Raw genomic sequence first — 18,426 nt, forward strand, 5'->3', positions numbered from 1 at the left:
TGCAAATTAAGTTTAGTTTTATTTTTGTTTTCTTATTTTAATTTTCTTACTTTCAATTTTTCCTAATTTTATTTTTCTAGATGTGAATTACAACTTTTATTTATATACAGTCAAACCTGTCATATGTATTTATTTTTGTTTGTTTGTTTTGTTCTGCAACTTCATTTAAATTTTAGTAATAATTTTTTTAGATTTGTATAACAAATTAATTTTAGTTTTATTTTTGCTTTTCTAATTTTAAAGATTTGTTCTACAACTTAATTTTCTAATTTTATGCTACAATTTAAATCTAATTTTATTTTTTTCAAGCATTAACTGATTTTTTTTTTCTAAAACTTGCTTTAGTTTTGATACGAATTAAAACTTTCTTTCAAACTAAAATGCAAAAATACATTTGTATATAATATTTACAAAATATATGTCTTAAACAACATATCCAAAGTACATAGTTTTACAATATTTTACATGACGACTTCTGTCCGATATTTAAAATAAATATTTGTAACACTACATTCCTGATTCAGTTTTTAATACCAACCCATGGTGAAAATTATGTAATGACAGTAAGCGAGCGTATCGCACCGATTGGGTAAAACCCAACGCTTGTCATCGCAGGAACACAGGCGCGACTTATTAACGGTGTAAACGTAGAGATGATGTTTATTTATCACTTGTAATTTTATTCATCTTATACATTTTAATTTGGTTTTCGAATAAACACTCTCTATACATGCTGTGTCTTAGATCGCGTCTGATGGTCGCCTTAGCGACACCCTCGGATATCTATTTTTTTCATATCGATCCATATTACGGTAAAATTTTCCATCTCTATTTGTGTACACGTTTACGGCATAGACGTACGAGTACATCTTTACATGGAGCCCTATACACTCTGCAATGGGTTGACGTGCCGTTTCGTCATTGAACTATCCTGGTATTTTTTTGTTTTTTGTATTGTGACAGCGATGCCCAATTGGACAGATCGATCAGGTGTCTGTCCCGATACATGTCGTCATAGACGACTGGACATTTAACTTGATAGAATAGACCAGGGCTTTTTCTGACGGCTTTTTGGGGCCGTTAATGTGCCCCATTCCTAATTGAAATATTTCATATTTAAGCCAAATTCCCAAAATTTGCTGAAATAATCTTTCCCAATTCATCAATTTTCTTCCCAAAATGAGACAAATAGGCCCTTTCCCAAACCAGTGAGAAAAAGCCCTGTAGACTGTCCGTATCTGTCATGAGTAATTTTATCCCATCCACGTATTTGGGCTTTAGGTACTTGTAATTAAACTCATACATGATACATTTCGATAGATGTAACAGAGCTTAGGATTAATTAAATGTAAATCACTGCCTCCGCTAGGGATCGAACCCGGGACCTCTGGCTTACTTATCTTACGCTCAACCGATCGAGCTAAAGAGAAGATCTCTCTAGCCGAGCGGTATATTACCGCTAGTATTTACCAGGGTTACATAGAATGGTCTGTCAAATATATACAAGTTTGTTCAATACTAGTTTGATTTTGTCGTTTTGAATGGCTACCAAGTCTTCGTTAAAGATGGTGAATTTCTCAAACTTTGTTCTTACGTGTTGAATTGTATGTACGACTGTAACCAAGGGTTTTGTTTGAATTGCAGAAATCCATGATTTTTTTTTGTGATTTTTAGACCCAGTTCCGCGTACAATTGTAGATTTCAACCTTGGCAGATGTATTTGGTCTTGCTTTCTAAGGTTGCTTCTGTCGGTACGCGTCCATGTAGATTGTCATCGGTGTGTTTACTCCATATCTATGCATACAAGGCTTGAATTAGAGGATATGGTAAAACACAATGTGTGTCAATACATTCAACTGAAAAGTTTCTATGTTTTCCAGTATTTCAATGTTTTCCCACACTTATAACAAGTCAATAATCGTCGACACCTTTATAATAAAGTCCACGCAGTTCACAGTTCAAATTATAAGACGTCATCAGTCGATCAACACAGCTTGCCATATGGCGATGATCAGATGACGAGTCCATCTGTAAGTACAACGAATAAATACGTCGCTAATATTCTTTCCCACAGTGTGACTTCATTGTTTAAAACTATTACACCCAAGTGTCTTTCGGATACTCGTCCAATTTGTGTTTCACTAGTCGTTTCTCGATATGTCAGAGTTATTTTCACGAAAACAAATACATATAGGACCAATGTACCCACGAAGTCTCCAGCGTTCTTCAACGATTACGCTAATCTCATCACCATCGACGTCGACAAACTCCGCCCATAATGTAGTATTCGTCTACTATCTACGACTGTTCACAGTTAAATGAATAGCTGTGTTTCAGCGTCATCAATTTTCTTATTTATTTTATCGCAATAACGTTTTTTTACGTGATTTTCGTAAATTTGCATTTTGCATGAAATGATGTAATGTACCTGAAGGTATACACAATTGTATGGCAAATTCAGACTCAGTCTTTTACACTTCTAAATGATTAACACAGGCAAGTGCTTCGCCAAAACAAATATCAATAATATAATCACCTGAAAGCATCACACATGGATGTCCGTGTTGATTAGCCAGACCTTCTTTACATCCAGAACAAACAAAACGTTCCGTTATCATTTATTTAAACTCATATGCATAGGATAAATATAATAGGTTTTTTCAATATTTTTCCAATAGGCCTTTGCTTCAGTTTTCTAACAGTTCTGGAGTATTTTATCGAACAAGTCCGTACCCTTTACAGAGTTACTTCAGCACCTATGCGTTCATTAAATACAAATAACAATCTGATATATTCGTCGTCGGTATATCCGTCTTCTTCCACCGATTTTACCAATAACTTCTATAACTCTATTATGTGTTCCTCTTTTATCTCCCTTTTATCGTACGACCAGCCTTTCTCTATAAGTGATTCGACTTTGCTTGAGTATACCCACATTTCACATTCCTTACAATGGCATATATCGTCACAATCTGGATACTGAAAGCGTACACGTCCCATATCTATAACACGATTAACATGTACGACCACACTAACCCTATGAGAACATCGACGTTGTTTGGGTGTACCCACACTTCACACTCTTACAACTGCAACTTTTATCGCTATCAGGAAAGTCAAACATAATTATCCCCATGTCTATAGCATGAATAGCATGCGTTGCGAAAAGACAGTCCTTTGACCCCCTTACATGTTCCGTTTTGATATCGTCAAAATAGTTCCATTACTTTAAAGTGACACCACACATGAAAGAAGTCACACTGTCTTCCATGCCAGTATCAAACATCCGGCTGAGGTTAGTTGTTGAGGAGTGTGATGATGTCTTGGCCAGTGTATAGAAGCGTTCATACTATCACAACATTTGACTAATGATGGATGGCAGGATTTTATCAGAGATAAACAGCTATTAACACTCACACTATCTGTTTCGGTGCTCATGCTATCTTTCTTCAAAGGCACAAATTCACCACAAGCTCTCCGATGAAGTTTTTTTTTCTCAAAATTTCTCTCGACATTCTCGTTTTCTTTCTTTCTCCAATCATGCAAATCTTCAGCTCACCTTTTAGTTTTCTGACCATGACTTCCCACGTAAGACCGAGACAACAACCGACTCTGTTAAGTGAAATTCTGTTATAATGATGTCTTTCTTGATCTGGTCGATGTGAGATTGAGCCATCGAATGTGATGAACATCAACCTCAATCCATGCATTTATTCCCATCTAAATGAGGGGATCTCACACGGGGACTGACATGACACTCGAGGGACTGTCCAAGGGTCTGGAGGGACTGCCTAAGGGTCTATCTAGGGACCTGAGGGATTGTCCAGTGACCTGAAGGGCATTTGAATACCCCAAAATACTACTATTAATATTCACGTTTTATTCTATCTGCAACTTTAGGTTAAGTCATGCATGGAAGGAATGTTGCCGGAAAGTGTCAAACTGTATCATTATTATAGATGTATTTTATTGTACTCAAACAATTATTTTTTTTCTACATAAATAAATAAATAAAATAGATAAACAAATACTGTCGAAATAATTATTCAATAACTGTAATAAAACAATCCTTATAGCATGCTGTGGTTAATATTTTCATTATCATCCATCACTTCTATAGTCTTTTGGTAATAGAATATTACCAAATCAGGCCACGATTTCGACCATAAAACTTTCTCATACTCTTCATCAACCTGCGTAACCTTGAAACCGTGTGTTATGTCAACCAGTCATATGTTTCAGGATAAGAAAAGAATATACATAAACAAATTACTCGCTGTCATTTTGTTTTGGGTAAATGATGAGTAGCCAACTACAGTCTTTTATATTGAACACATATCTGCCGTTACCAACATATTTGGGGTCAATATTTTCATCTTAACTCGGACAAAGTAATATCCTATATGAAAACTTAACTCTAACGTGGTAATCATTATTCTACTGGGGTTATATATACCCTGTCAATAACGTGGTAATCATTACTCTACTGGGGTTATATATAACCTGTCAATAACGTAGTAATCATTACTCTACTGGGGTTATATATACCCTGTCAATAACGTGGTAATCATTACTCTACTGGGGTTATATATACTCTGTCAATAACGTGGTAATCATTACTCTACTAGGGTTATATATAACCTGTCAATAACGTGGTAGTCATTACTGGGGTTATATATACCTTGTCAATAACGTGGTAATCATTACTCTACTGGGGTTATATATACCCCGTCAATAACGTGGTAATCATTACTCTACTGGGGTTATATATACCCTGTCAATAACGTGGTAGTCATACCTCTACTGGGGTTATATATAACCTGTCAATAACGTGGTAATCATTACTCTACTGGGGTTATATATACCCTGTCAATAACGTGGTAATCATTACTGGGGTTATATATACCCTGTCAATAACGTGGTAATCATTACTGGGGTTATATATACCCTGTCAATAACGTGGTAATCATTACTCTACTGGGGTTATATATAACCTGTCAATAACGTGGTAATCATTACTCTACTGGGGTTATATATACCCTGTCAATAACGTGGTAATCATTACTCTACTGGGGTTATATATACCCTGTCAATAACGTGGTAATCATTACTGGGGTTATATATACTCTGTCAATAACGTGGTAATCATTACTCTACTGGGGTTATATATACCCTGTCAATAACATGGTAATCATTACTGGGGTTATATATACTCTGTCAATAACGTGGTAACCATTACTCTACTGGGGTTATATATACCCTGTCAATAACGTGGTAATCATACCTCTACTGGGGTTATATATACCCTGTCAATAACGTGGTAATCATACCTCTACTGGGGTTATATATACCCTGTCAATAACGTGGTAACCATTACTCTACTGGGGTTATATATACCCTGTCAATAACGTGGTAATCATACCTCTACTGGGGTTATATATACACTGTCAATAACGTGGTAATAATTCCTCTGCTTGGGTTATTATTATATACCCTGCCAATAACGTGTCTTCTTTACTTTCCATTAATGTAATCAAATCTATTAATCTATTCAAATGGTTTCAAAATTCAAATTTTCGACTACTTTCATATGTACTAATGCAAAAGCATTATTGCAGATATTTACATTGAAAACATCTCATTGTAGATTCAACTGTCACATTTTCATCTCATCCACAATTAAATCACCGGGAATCCAAACCCAATCTGATGAAATGATCTTCATTTTCTTATTTATAAAATGTTTGCGTATAAGAAATACAAACTCCTGATTACAAACAAAATAATCTTTATTTCTATAGGAAATTTACAAATCCGGCAGTTACTACAGATATGCTGCCATTTCAACGAGTAGAGAGACAACACAGTAACAAGACACATGGAAATTATGATATGTACATATGATACCACACCACGTGACCACAATGGCGTCAAATCACTTGGCGAAAGGTACGTCACAAAGCTACATACAAACGTTTTGTTGGTGAACTCTTTCTGACAGTACGATATAAGACCCACTGATATAGTGCCAATGACGTCACTGTGATGCAGTTGCGTCAGTTTCGATGGATTTTCTTTATACTATTTTTTGGTTTATTTGAGACTAATCTTTGGAATCGGAATACTTTGGTAAATTTCAGCACTTAGTCGCGATGTGACAAGTGCCTATCATGTGATGACGTCACTTAAATGACGTCATCCAGTAAGCACGAGACTTAAATTCAGCAATGACCTTGTAATGCTTGTAGATCTTAGCAGACATACTGAGTATGAAATTGCTACAACCACAGAAAACAGCTATTATTCTATCAGCCTACACCGTAAAAAGTCTAAAACGTATTCTAGAATAAATATTTATAATAAAACTATTTTTATTAAGACTATTTGTACGAAAAACATTTCTTGTGTGATTATTGCTAAAACACACAGAAATGTCTCATCGATACATCTAACTATGATTATTGATAAAGACATGTTAATATCTTAAGCAATAATTCTACATATACGGCCATTTCCTAATTCGCATAATACAATAAACACACAAAGCTTCTTACTGACGCTGTTTTACTGAGCGAGTAAGAGCTAACATTGAATGGTGGAACACGATCTACCCGAAGAATTGGCAGGAAAGAGGTAAAAATGGGGTTTGGGGACTCCAAGTTCTTTAAATTTCACAAATCACATATGAAAACTATGAAAACAGATGAAATGATATATGAAAACTTGAAAATATGTTTGATTGTTTTCTTAACTTCTTCCCTCTGCATGGTCATCAAGTTTTTAGAACGCTTGAATCTATTATAAATATGTGACATTAATTGAAAACATTTGGTTGAATATGACTTTCTGATACTTTTTTCTCTAGTTAATTCTTAATTTAAAACACATGTGATACACACAAACACCTAAGTTTCGCTACAGACTTGCATAAAATACACAATTTATGGTCGATGATCTCGATACACAATCTGACCGTTCACGTAACGAAAAAACTTCCCGATATTAGTATTTGAGGAAACATTGGGAACAACGAGACCTTTGACCTCTTCGAACAGAGTTCAAGCAATGCTTGGTGAACTTTGTCATTTCTGTCTGGAATTTATTTGTTCCAGAGAGTAGGATCTTGTTTGACCTTGTTCTAAGCCAATCAAATGGACGTAGTAAGATTTTGAATTTTTACAATTTCATGAAAATGCCACACAATGCCATAAATCATATATTCCTTTTCGTGTCTTCGTAGCTTCACAGTTGTCTCCCGCTTTTTTTCGAACTGAAGAGGTCAAAGGTCTGGGGATCATAAGAGTCCAATCAAAGAAATAAATATCTACAATGAATATTCACGTAATTAAATATAATTTCGATACTGCCAAATTTATGTTTTCTCAGCACTTACATAAATAATTCGATGACTTGTCATAAATTAGCTTAAATTTGCATAAATATACACGTTAAAAGAGTCCGGAACTTTGGTACATCACACGAGGAATCATTTCCGGTATCACACTTCCGGCGGGTAACAGTCACTTCTGCACTTTTGCTACATGAAGTTTATAAGGTAGATAAGTCACCTATGTTGTTTGTTTTTTTTTTGTTTTTTTTTTTAATTTCCTCATTCCTGGAAAATGTTTGGGTAAGGAGTAAAATCTGGAGCAAAGTGAGGGTGAATCACACATAAGCTATGTTATGTGCCTTCTGGGTTGGTAGATGCTTAAAGCTTCTATCTACAAATATAGCATCCACTCTGGTAGTTCAGGTTGAAGAAACTAATACACGCGACCATATCAGGCAATCATCGTCAACTGCTTCATTTTGACTCAGATTAAGCCATATAGTCCTATAGCATCCACACCGATTGGTTTAAATCACTAATTCACACGAATCTGTTGTACCAGCATCAGCGGCTTTCCTCCTTTACCGATGTTTTTTGTGTGTCTCCAGCCCAGCGGGTTGTACTGAAATACAACAGGCGAGTTGAACATTAAAGCTACATTTCTAGTGACAGATGATCTGGGTTGGTCGATAAAGGTTGTCAGGTCATGATCAAATGGTCGCGTAGCCAACATAGGATTGGATAATCAAATCTGTTGTTGACAAAATTACGCATGGTTGACTAGACATCACGTGGTTAATAAGACAACGTCTGGTCGACTAGACTTCACGTGGTTTACTAGACAACGCATGATTGGCTTGACTACAAGTTGTTGCCTAGCAACGCCTGGTCGACTAGACCACAAGTTGTTGCATAGCAACGCCTGGTCGACAAGACTTCGTGGTTTACTAGACAACGAATGGTCGGCTAAACTACCAAATTTTTTGGTAGTGGTCAACAAGAATTAACATGGCTTACTAGACAATGACTTTTAGGCTAGACTTCACGTGGTTGCCTAGATAACGACATGACGTTTAGGCAACATATGGTTCACTAGACAACGACTGGCCGACTAGACTTCACGTGCTAGATTAGACAACACCTTGTCTAATCGGTTACACTTTGTTGACAAGACAACACATTTTAGGTAAGACTAATTGGTCAGCTAGACGTGTTGGACTTGACAACACATCATCGGCCAGAATAAATTCCGTTGGCTAGACAACAATATGAACAACACCACATGGTTGACTAAACAACATAACATCAGCCAGACAACGCACGATCGACCATAATGTAGGACAAGTGAAAGCCATGGCCAATTGTGCTTTTGCACACTTGGTTAACGTATTCTGGATCTGGTGTCTTTTGGAACATAAATGATAAATCTGCCTATACTGGAACCTCAAGTGCGGACATTTTCACTTCAATGGAGCGCAAGATTTAAGAAAATTCGGGACTTGAAAATAATATTCAACTTGCGTTAGGAATTTGCTTCTTTCGAATATTAGTGTTAAATATCCACATTATTCTTTTTCATTGGAGTAGTGTCCTGGATTTTCAGTTAACCACCAAATAAGACCTGCAGGATATCATACAATATCTTGACAGACTACTGTAGTTCACAATGCCCCATCGAATTTGATTACTTCGTTTATATTTTCAACTGAAATGTTCCCACTAAGGAGGTTCCGTTCTAAACAGTTTATTTCTTAACCAGACGGCTCTTTATGAATAACACCACATCAGAATAAAGCTAAATCAAGTTTCGGCGACAAAAGGGAGATAACTTGCTTAGCAACAAAGAGATAATTAAACGAATGCAACAAATGACTAACCGTCTATTCATGCATATATATATATATATATATATATAGTAATAAGTTGTGCAAATTGCTTAATGCAAAACTAAGACTACCTTAAACATTAAAATAGTAAATAAATATTATGCACATGTTAGAAATACCATTAAATATTCACTGCCTTGTCAAACGGCCATCAAAAGAAACTAGCATTTACTTTAATCGATTAAAATACTGGCATGTAACCAACACCAAATAAACCACACAAAAAGTGCCGACGAAGCGCACTTTAAAGTTAAGACTAGTGTTCAACTATCAGAAAGCAAAATAAAAATCAGTTTTGGAGAGAATTAGATGGTGCGTCTATCCTAAAACACTGGCGTCGTGAGTGAGTTAGCCAGCTACGGAGCTGATGAGTATTAAATTCTAAGAGAAATTATTTCAAGTTAGCCATTACAATTTTTAAGTACAAAATACAGTGCTGGAAATATTAATGTAAGTAGACTTCGGTATATAAATTAGAGCATATTGCCCTGATCTATTTGTATTGCTTGCCAAATCGCGCATGCGTAGTTGGACTTAAATTATTGCGCAATATTATTAGGCAACAGAGGGTGATTGTGGACTACTTTACCGAAATGGCTGCCATCTTCACTGGGCCTCACAACTTGTCCTTGTCTGAAATATCACCAAGGAAACGTGTGAGGCAAAAATAGACGATAAATAGTGGCACCCCGTGCTATTAGTGATTGAGAATGTCTTCACACAAGGCAACTAGGGCCGTAGCAGATGGGAGGCGTGTCAAAGGCGATGACGTCACACGTGGAAAGGCAATAGATTTGACGTGATACTAGCTATGTACCTAGGTCATTTGACAGTGAATGATCGGATAGTGCGCGCGCAAAAGGTAAAGGTTCAAGCTGTTATTAGGACACATGGCAGCAAGCGGATTGAGGTCCGATATCATGTGGTAGGGGGTAAATGAAAAACATCTTAACCCGACGATAGGAATATGACGTGGAATGGAAAATATCATGCGACCTTTTCAGGTATCACGTGACAGGAAGCAGATGTCTTACATAACTCAACAGGAAGTGGATTTTCTTACATGAAAGATGAAGGATGAAAGAAAAAGATGGTTGGATAAGGCGGAAATTTTATGCTTAATCCTTCGGGGATAAAATTTATACGGAATACAATGAAGTTATTTTGGCTTGCTCAAATTTTAACGCAAACCTAATTAAAACGAATAAGCAGAACGTTGAATAAGCGCACCAACAATGCTTGCCATATAAAACATTGAAGATAAACTACAATTAACGCAATCAAAATTTAACGAAATTCTTCCAGCGCGAAATTCACTAAGATAAGATTACCGCTAAAATATGTACATTTACAGTATGTTACCGAATCAGTGTTTTGTGTTTGAAGATTACAAGATTTTTGTTCTTGCACGATTATCCTGATTGAAGCATACCCTTTCGACAACTCAATACAATGCATAGTAATTGAACTCAAATTATTCATTTGCTGAGCGCCATTTGTGACTACTGTATAAGTTTTCTAGATCGTGAAATGGATTGTGGTGCGATATCATTTATCGACACTCTAAATTTCAAAGAATATCGCGTTATTGAATGTGGTGAACGGAAACTGCTGTAGGAGAGTGTTAACAAGTGCAATCAATGATTGCGAAAGCTCACCGGCGGCAGCAATCACACTATGCATTCATTTTTTATGTATGTATAGGCATGTCATTTTGAAATTGTATGTCACATAGTATCGCTCCTAGACCTCTAATGGATGTATAAACCAAATAAGAAGGGTGTGGACTTACAAGCTTTCCAAAACTAACCCCCAAAATCTTTAAAGTGGGTTTTTGTGCCAATAAAAGTAAGTCCCACTAAATGGTAAAATGCCAAAAAAAATCACAATTTTTTTCTGCATGATTTTGCCACAGCATCACTCCTTGATCTCTTATGAATGTATAAACCAAATTAGAAGGGTGATAGGTGTATACTTTTGGACTTACCCCCAAAACTTTAAAGTGAGTTTTGGTGCCAAAAAAGTTAAGTCCACAAAATGGTAAAAATGCGAAAAAGTCACAATATTTTTCTGCATGAGTTTGCTATAACATCACTCCTAGACCTCTAATGAATGTATTTATAAACCAAATTAGAAGGGTGTGAGGTGTATACTTTTGGACTTACAAACTTTCCAAAAACTTACCCCAAAAACTTTAAAGTTTTGGGGTGGGACGCCGACGACGACGCCGACGCCGACGCGACAGCATTAGTTCTCGGTTACTCGTAACCGGTGAGCTAATAACACGACGAAGTATTTTGTAGAAATAAAACCGAATTAGTTGTGGCAAATATTACGTAGGATGGAAAAGGTCACATAGTTTTGGATTGGACTTTTTGAATATTCTGGTCTTAATCACCAAAAAGCATTGTATGACCTCGATGATGGAAACTACGTTGAGAAAAACGACACATACCGACAATTTTAAGTGAGTTACGAGTGAAGAAAGGAGGGAAGGTTTGTTGTCAGTTTGAAAAAATGATCACGGTTAGGATGACTTTGTGGGAACATGTTGAACATAAGTGTTATTTCACATTGCAATATGTTTAACAATGATGATAAAATTCACAAATGACTTCACTCAGTTGAAGAATCAACCTTATCAAATTGTTTTATATAGAGAACTCAGAGAAAACTTTCATAACATATCAGTTTGAAACACTTTCAAAGTGCATACGATATATTTGTTTTCTTTAAATGAATATTATAATTTCCACTAATATAATATTTTTACACTTCATAAATACATTTTGTTGAGTTACAAATAGATGACAATATTAATCTGTAACAGGAAATGACGTATTACCATCACCACAAGCGTAAATAATCGAACTATAACAAAGACAACAGTGATTGGAATGTATATCAGTGACGTACAGGAGTGTATTTAGAAACGACTTGAAACATATCTATATAAAACACATGTTTTCGGCCGGACAAATATAAATTTTGGTAATTACATATATAAATCTAAATATCCAATGGTAATATTGGTAAAGCATATTGTGTTATATTCTATCTTATTTACCAAATCTAGCCATTATTATTTTTTTTTTTTTTTTTTTGTGAAGGACATTTCCTTATCGCGTATCGAACTTTGACGCCAATTTACTGTATCTTCATGCCCAGATATTAAATATAGTAAATCGGGCCTACAAACATGTTACATTTTAAGATAGTTCCTTTCCCTGTGCATCGACGAGAATATATATTCAATTATGCAAAATGTCAATGCCGTTTCTGTTTCGTAAATTCTACATGTAGAAATGCCGTTTCTGCTTCGTAAATTCTACATGTAGATATTTTACTTGAAATTCAGCAATTGGGCGGTAGCAAGATATAATAGAGAATAATTTTGTATCAAATTGATATTTTCTAAACTTTGGCGCCAGAATTTCTTATTTCGATGTATATTTTTCAGAAATTATCAATGTTATATAAACCTAGTCCAGACATAGATAAATATTTTAAAAGAAATTAACGGAATTTGAAACTTACAATGCGTCACTTGTAGGCTTGAAAGTTCCAAATCACGAAGTGACGAAAATGTTTTATGTGCTTATTTCAACTAGCTTTCGCATAACAAATATCAATGTATCGAGAAAGCCAATGAGCTATCAGATTGGCTAAGTTAGAAAGGACGGTACAGGAATTCCAGATATCTCTATAGAACATGCACACACACAACTAATTAACATGCAAAACCTGGAAATACCCATATCGTACCATCACAATAGACAACAACCATTGTTATTCTCACCTCTCTTATCCTCCAATAATCGCAATACTGCAGCAGCATTAAACAGAACAACATTCTTCAAGGCCGAGTATTTCTATCATCATTACCAGTTCAACAACACAATGACTTCGAATCTTTCTTTTGTTTTTTTTTCCGGGTGAAAGTCCATGGCAAAAATGGCTAACTATACGTATATATAACAGTTGACCCATTCCGAGTCCAAAATAGAAGAAATGAATGATAACAGTATTATGCTTGCTTTCATAAACGTCTAAAACCAGGAAACATTTCCAATTCATATACACAATGTAGATTATTTATTTCATTAAAAAAAACACCGCAAAAGACAATAAAAGTGTGGTCAATGCTTTTCAGAGAGCAAGATCAAGAATTATTGTGTTGTTATGCTGATAACGAATTGGCCAACATTTCCGTCCTCAGAAGAACGACAAGAGTTTAATGGAAATACAAAACAATGCTGCTTGGCATCAAAGGTCTTTGATACATCCCTTGTAGTTTTAAACTATTTCTGAAGATAATATATTTTATTAAGAATTATGTGTCCTGGTTTGGAACTCCTTTAGGAGAAAATGATTTGCTTCACATGAAAGTAACATGCATCCTTAAAGTAACAATTATGCCTGTTTTTAACTGTCGGGGATGTTTTCTCCTATTTCCAAGTGGTTCACTCTCTTGATTGGGAATTCACAAGTCCTGCTTCTCCATGAATATTTTGTCCCGGTTTTTATTACGACAATATTACCTCACTGGATGGGCTTGTAATCATATCCATGATCTGGATCAGCGAATTTCATGTCCTTCGAGCTTCAAAATCTGACAGCTTACAAGCATGTGTGTGACTTGGATCAGTTCGATTTTATAGGTTTCAGATCTTTTGAAAGGCATACTTGTCATCAAAATCGTCAGCTTGACACAATTCTAAACATGTTTCAGTTTTATATGGCTAACAAAAACGTTAGCCTTCGACAGACTAGAATCGCCTATAGAAATCACCACTATACAAGCATGTTTGCAACCAAGATTACAACACTTCAAGCGTGTATGTAACCAAAATAATGCCTTCTGTTTCACTCTCAGGCAAGATTGTGATGGGACGACTTCAAACTGACTTAAGCATTGTATCTGTATTTTTCAAATATGTCTACTCAGATATGTTCAGATAAAAAAAATATGCAAATATAAATCATTCACATAATTAACCAAATGGGGAAACCTGCTATTTCGTCCAAGACAAACATTGAGTACTTAAAATAAGAATGGGAAACAGCTAAATTAAATCAAATAAGGCATAAAAGAAAGAATGGTAAAAAAAATATGTAAAAAATGTGAGCAATAGCAATGGAAACAATGGATATTTCAAGCTTCAACAACTTTGTTTAAAATCTGAGTGGTCGCAAGGGTGAGAGATTGATAAAAACCAATGGTCAAAAAAACATGTAAAAGCTTTGAGCAATAATAACAATGGAAACAATTTCTTTCACCAAGGATAAAAAGAAGCTTTTTCATCAGCAGCAGGAAATCATTAGGAAATTGGGTTCTGGTGTTGATAACCAATATATTTTTCTTTGCTGGAGATAAAAATAGGGTTTATTTTTCATAAAACGGTAAAAAAAAACCAGGAAAGATTCTTTTCTTTCAAATACAATATGGTTTGAAGGATAAAGCATAGGTCTAGGCAGATACAAATATCTGGACAGGGAACTTGTTTGGTAGACATAAGCGTCATACAACTCAAGGTCAAAACTCTTCAAGGTCAAACTTGTCACTCTTTTTTTTACCTTTTTGTTGTAAAAAGTGTCGAAATATTTACACTGTAGAGCAAAAGAAAACACAAATCAGTATTTTCAGTTTTTCATCGTGACAAATTTAGCTGTAACATAGGGATTTGTCTCGGCATTCATTTTATCTGGTCACACTGCAGATCACAGTCATAACTTACCTGGAATTGGCAGCATCAGCAACAAGTTAATTGCTCAGGCGTACCACACATTTTAATGTCCATATGAAAGTGTTTAATTTGTTTTCGTCCAATTTCCAATAGCAACTGACTGATGAACTGGACATGCCCAAAGCTGATCCAAACTATGTAGCGTTAGATAAGCGAATTATTTGTCCCTATGAAATATACATATAAATTAGTCTAGCGTAAGATTTTTCTTTGCAAAGCCTACAAGTATACATTTATATACTAATGTTTTCAATCATTATGAAACAATTTATAATATTGCGGGATATTTGCAGTTTCTAATATACGGAATGTAATATTATAGGACAAATACTTGAGTTTCTAATGCATGTATTATGGGATGTAAAATATTAGCTTGATTGAATAACTTACAAATCTGCTTGTAGTTTTTTTGCCACCACATTAGATAATAATGATGTTAATATGTTAAGATTTGTGTGTGCATTACAAGACAGTGACATCATGTAGAGCATTGATGATGTGTTTTAACGATGGAACCGGAGTTCTCTGAGCTTTCAAATCACAAAATTATTTTCCCAACATTCAATAATCAAAGGAAATTTCTTTCCTGTAAATCAATATTTTTTTTTCAGTGACTCGATAACTAAATATTTTTTTCTCATTGGAAATAAGGGTGTCCAATTACAAAGTTCCACAGCATATAATAACTGACTCGGTGACAAATCTGTTAACGCTAATGAAAACAGGGTGAAATGACATTGGCCTAATGACACAACACACAGATACCACTGTGGCTTATGAAGAACTCTAGACCAGAACATCAGTGTTACATGATACCACACAGACTCTCCTCTGAAATTTGAAGTCCAAAAGTAACATTTAAGCCAAGCATACAGTTCAGTAGTATATAAGATCACTCCATGCAATTAACACATTACCATGGCTAGTTCTAGCAGAAAGCAGAAATTGCTGGCTTTCCTCAAAACATACAGAAAGGATGGAGACAAACACATTTGAATCACAAGAAATAAAGAAAAAAACACTTTTTGTAGTTATTTTCTTTTTCTCTCTGAAATTTATAACAAATCATAACTAAACACACCATGCATTCTTTTCCATGTTTTAATAAAAATGGGAATCTTTATCAATACAAATTCTGGGTTGTTTCATTTCATGAAAAAGAAAAAAAGAATTCTTGTCATACAATTTAAGTCGTAAACACAAAAAGAAATCTTTGAATATGAGAAGAAAAGTAATGAAATCAGCACCCGCGGAATGGAATTGTCGTGGACAGTTTTTTTTTTCTGTTTAAAAAGTTGAACACTTTCTGCCATAGCAGGCATGTTCAAGCGGGCTTCTATTACGCTTTAAGCAACAGGCAAATTGTGGCGAAGTACTGCATTTCTCAGAGCTTTAAAATTCATAGATTTACAAAATTCTGGTGACATTTGATATACATCACCTATAAGAGATAGAAACTGTCAAACGAATATTCCCTGATTTGTCTAGCAAGGTGAGGACAAAGATTATAGGTCTCTCATGAAATAACCTCAAACGAAAGCATGTCTCTATCTTAAGTAACTTTACACAGGGGCATGTTTTTAATTTCACACAGAGTTACACCTTTAAAGTAACCTCATACAGGGGCACACTCTCAACACAAGTGAACTCTCATAAGCAGTTTCAATGTTGGTATGAGGTGGAGAAAAGGATGAAAAATGCAAATGCAGGCTGGGAAACAAAACCAAGAATTATGAAAAATATACTTGTTCACAAAATGTTCACAAAATCAAGAGGTATAACATTGCTTCAAGGGAGATAAATCACACATCATTAATACACTGTGAACGTTAGTAATAATTAAAACCAATTAGTAAGAAATGCAGTACCATTGCCTGTTCAGTGAAACGACAAGCCAGGACAGCCAAGAAAGATGGTGAGGATGAACAGCCAGCCCACTGGAGCTTAAAGGCCACCTAAGGGGCTAGACGACCCATTAGGCCCCAGGGTCTTAGCTGCACCAAGAACGTGGAATACCCTAGCCATCAGGATGTAGTGTTACCATGAGGACAGGGTATCCCCAGCCCCATGGCAAATATGGCCGACAGTGAATATGGCTAGAGATTAAAATAGAACTAATATATTATTTGTATTGCAGAGATATTACAAGCTATACATGTTTATGGGTCAGTACAAATAAGAATCCTAGGGAGATAATATATATTTGCATGTAAATACCACCAAGATTCAGAGATTTTTATTTTTTTTTTTATTATTATTTTTTTAACAAATATTTCCAACAGATATACCAGAAAGCCTTGGTGGTACTGGGAATGCTAGCTTCATGCAGTGTTTAAGTTTGAAGATAAGAGTTCCAGATAGTGGAATTTTGTCAAATGTTTTTTACCTCTATGCCTCGACTGAAAAAACAAAAATCCATAACCCATCACCGTCAGTTGGCTACCCTGCTTTGCTGTTCACCAGATCCATGCTCTCGGGCCCGTGTAATGTCGTCCCTTAAAACACCACCCCATTACCCTAATCCAGTTGTAATCATATACATCCCCTGTACAATGACACCTCTACAATGATGTTATCTTACAACGACACAACATAGAAACAGTTCACTATATTCCATCCCATTTAATAAATAACATTTCAATATAAAGCCACCCAATTAAAACTGACATGCGTTAACTGTCTCCTTATAAAGACACGCCATTAAAATAGCACAAATTTGTCAATTAATGACATCTCCTTATAAAGACCTCTCATTAAATTGACAAGTTAACCAATTATTGACTATTGACATCTCATAAAGACCTCCCATTAAATTAACAAGTTAACTGATTAATGACAGCGCCTTATTAACTAATACTGAATAAATAATCTCCCATTTTAATTTTAACTAAATACAGTGACACTTAAATACAGGGATAGTTCATTTAAAGTAACTTACAATCACATTCCACTGACTTCATCAACTTATAGTAATATTGCATTCCCCGAATTAGATTTATTTTAATGCATTACAATATTGCTCTTCCTGAGAATAAAGTACTTGATGATTTTTTGAAAACAATAATAAAGACATTGGACATGACGGGAGCCGAGAGAATGGTTTTATGCCTGAAGTGAAAAACTTGCCCTTTCACATTCTTCATTGCAGAAAAATATGAAATAATTGTGAAAATTGCTCTCAAGATGTACAAGATTTAAAACTGAATGATATATCATAATGTTTATATATATAACTATGATTCTTGAGTGTGATAATGTATAAATAAAGACTGGATCAGTCCACACCCACACACAGAATACACACATCTGCATACAGAGACACACACACTAGCATTCATACAGTAAAACGAGGGAGGGCACGGGCACTACTGAAAACCAAGCTTTGCCAACTAGGAAATAAACATCGTCATTCCAGCAACTATATAGAGAAACAAAATAACAAAAAAACTTGTGAAAAGCAAAA

At 35.2% G+C, this 18,426-nt stretch overlaps 1 protein-coding gene across 13 annotated transcripts in view; it reads right to left on the bottom strand.

The window, feature by feature from the left end:
- Positions 1–5,771: 5,771 nt before the first annotated feature.
- LOC117333787 (calcium-transporting ATPase sarcoplasmic/endoplasmic reticulum type-like) overlaps positions 5,772–18,426 on the bottom strand; it is a 56,768-nt gene continuing 44,113 nt past the window's right edge. For 2 of the 13 annotated variants that reach the window (XR_004534006.1, XR_004534007.1), the window contains exons 27-29: positions 14,794–14,826; positions 9,806–9,849; positions 7,592–7,952 (exon numbers count right to left, since the gene is read on the bottom strand). Coding sequence is in view for 11 of the 13 variants with exons in the window: in XM_033893209.1 (XP_033749100.1) it covers positions 7,912–7,952; positions 13,016–13,042 (68 nt within the window). In the remaining 2 variants the exon portion in view is untranslated. Of the gene's footprint in view, positions 7,953–9,805; positions 9,850–13,015; positions 13,043–14,793; positions 14,827–16,048; positions 17,363–18,426 lie in introns of those variants that run through there. The other 11 variants (XM_033893209.1, XM_033893210.1, XM_033893219.1 and 8 more) reach the window with 9 other exon arrangements.

The sequence above is a fragment of the Pecten maximus genome, chromosome 8 (genome assembly GCF_902652985.1).
Source record: "Pecten maximus chromosome 8, xPecMax1.1, whole genome shotgun sequence".
NCBI lineage: Eukaryota > Metazoa > Mollusca > Bivalvia > Pectinida > Pectinidae > Pecten > Pecten maximus.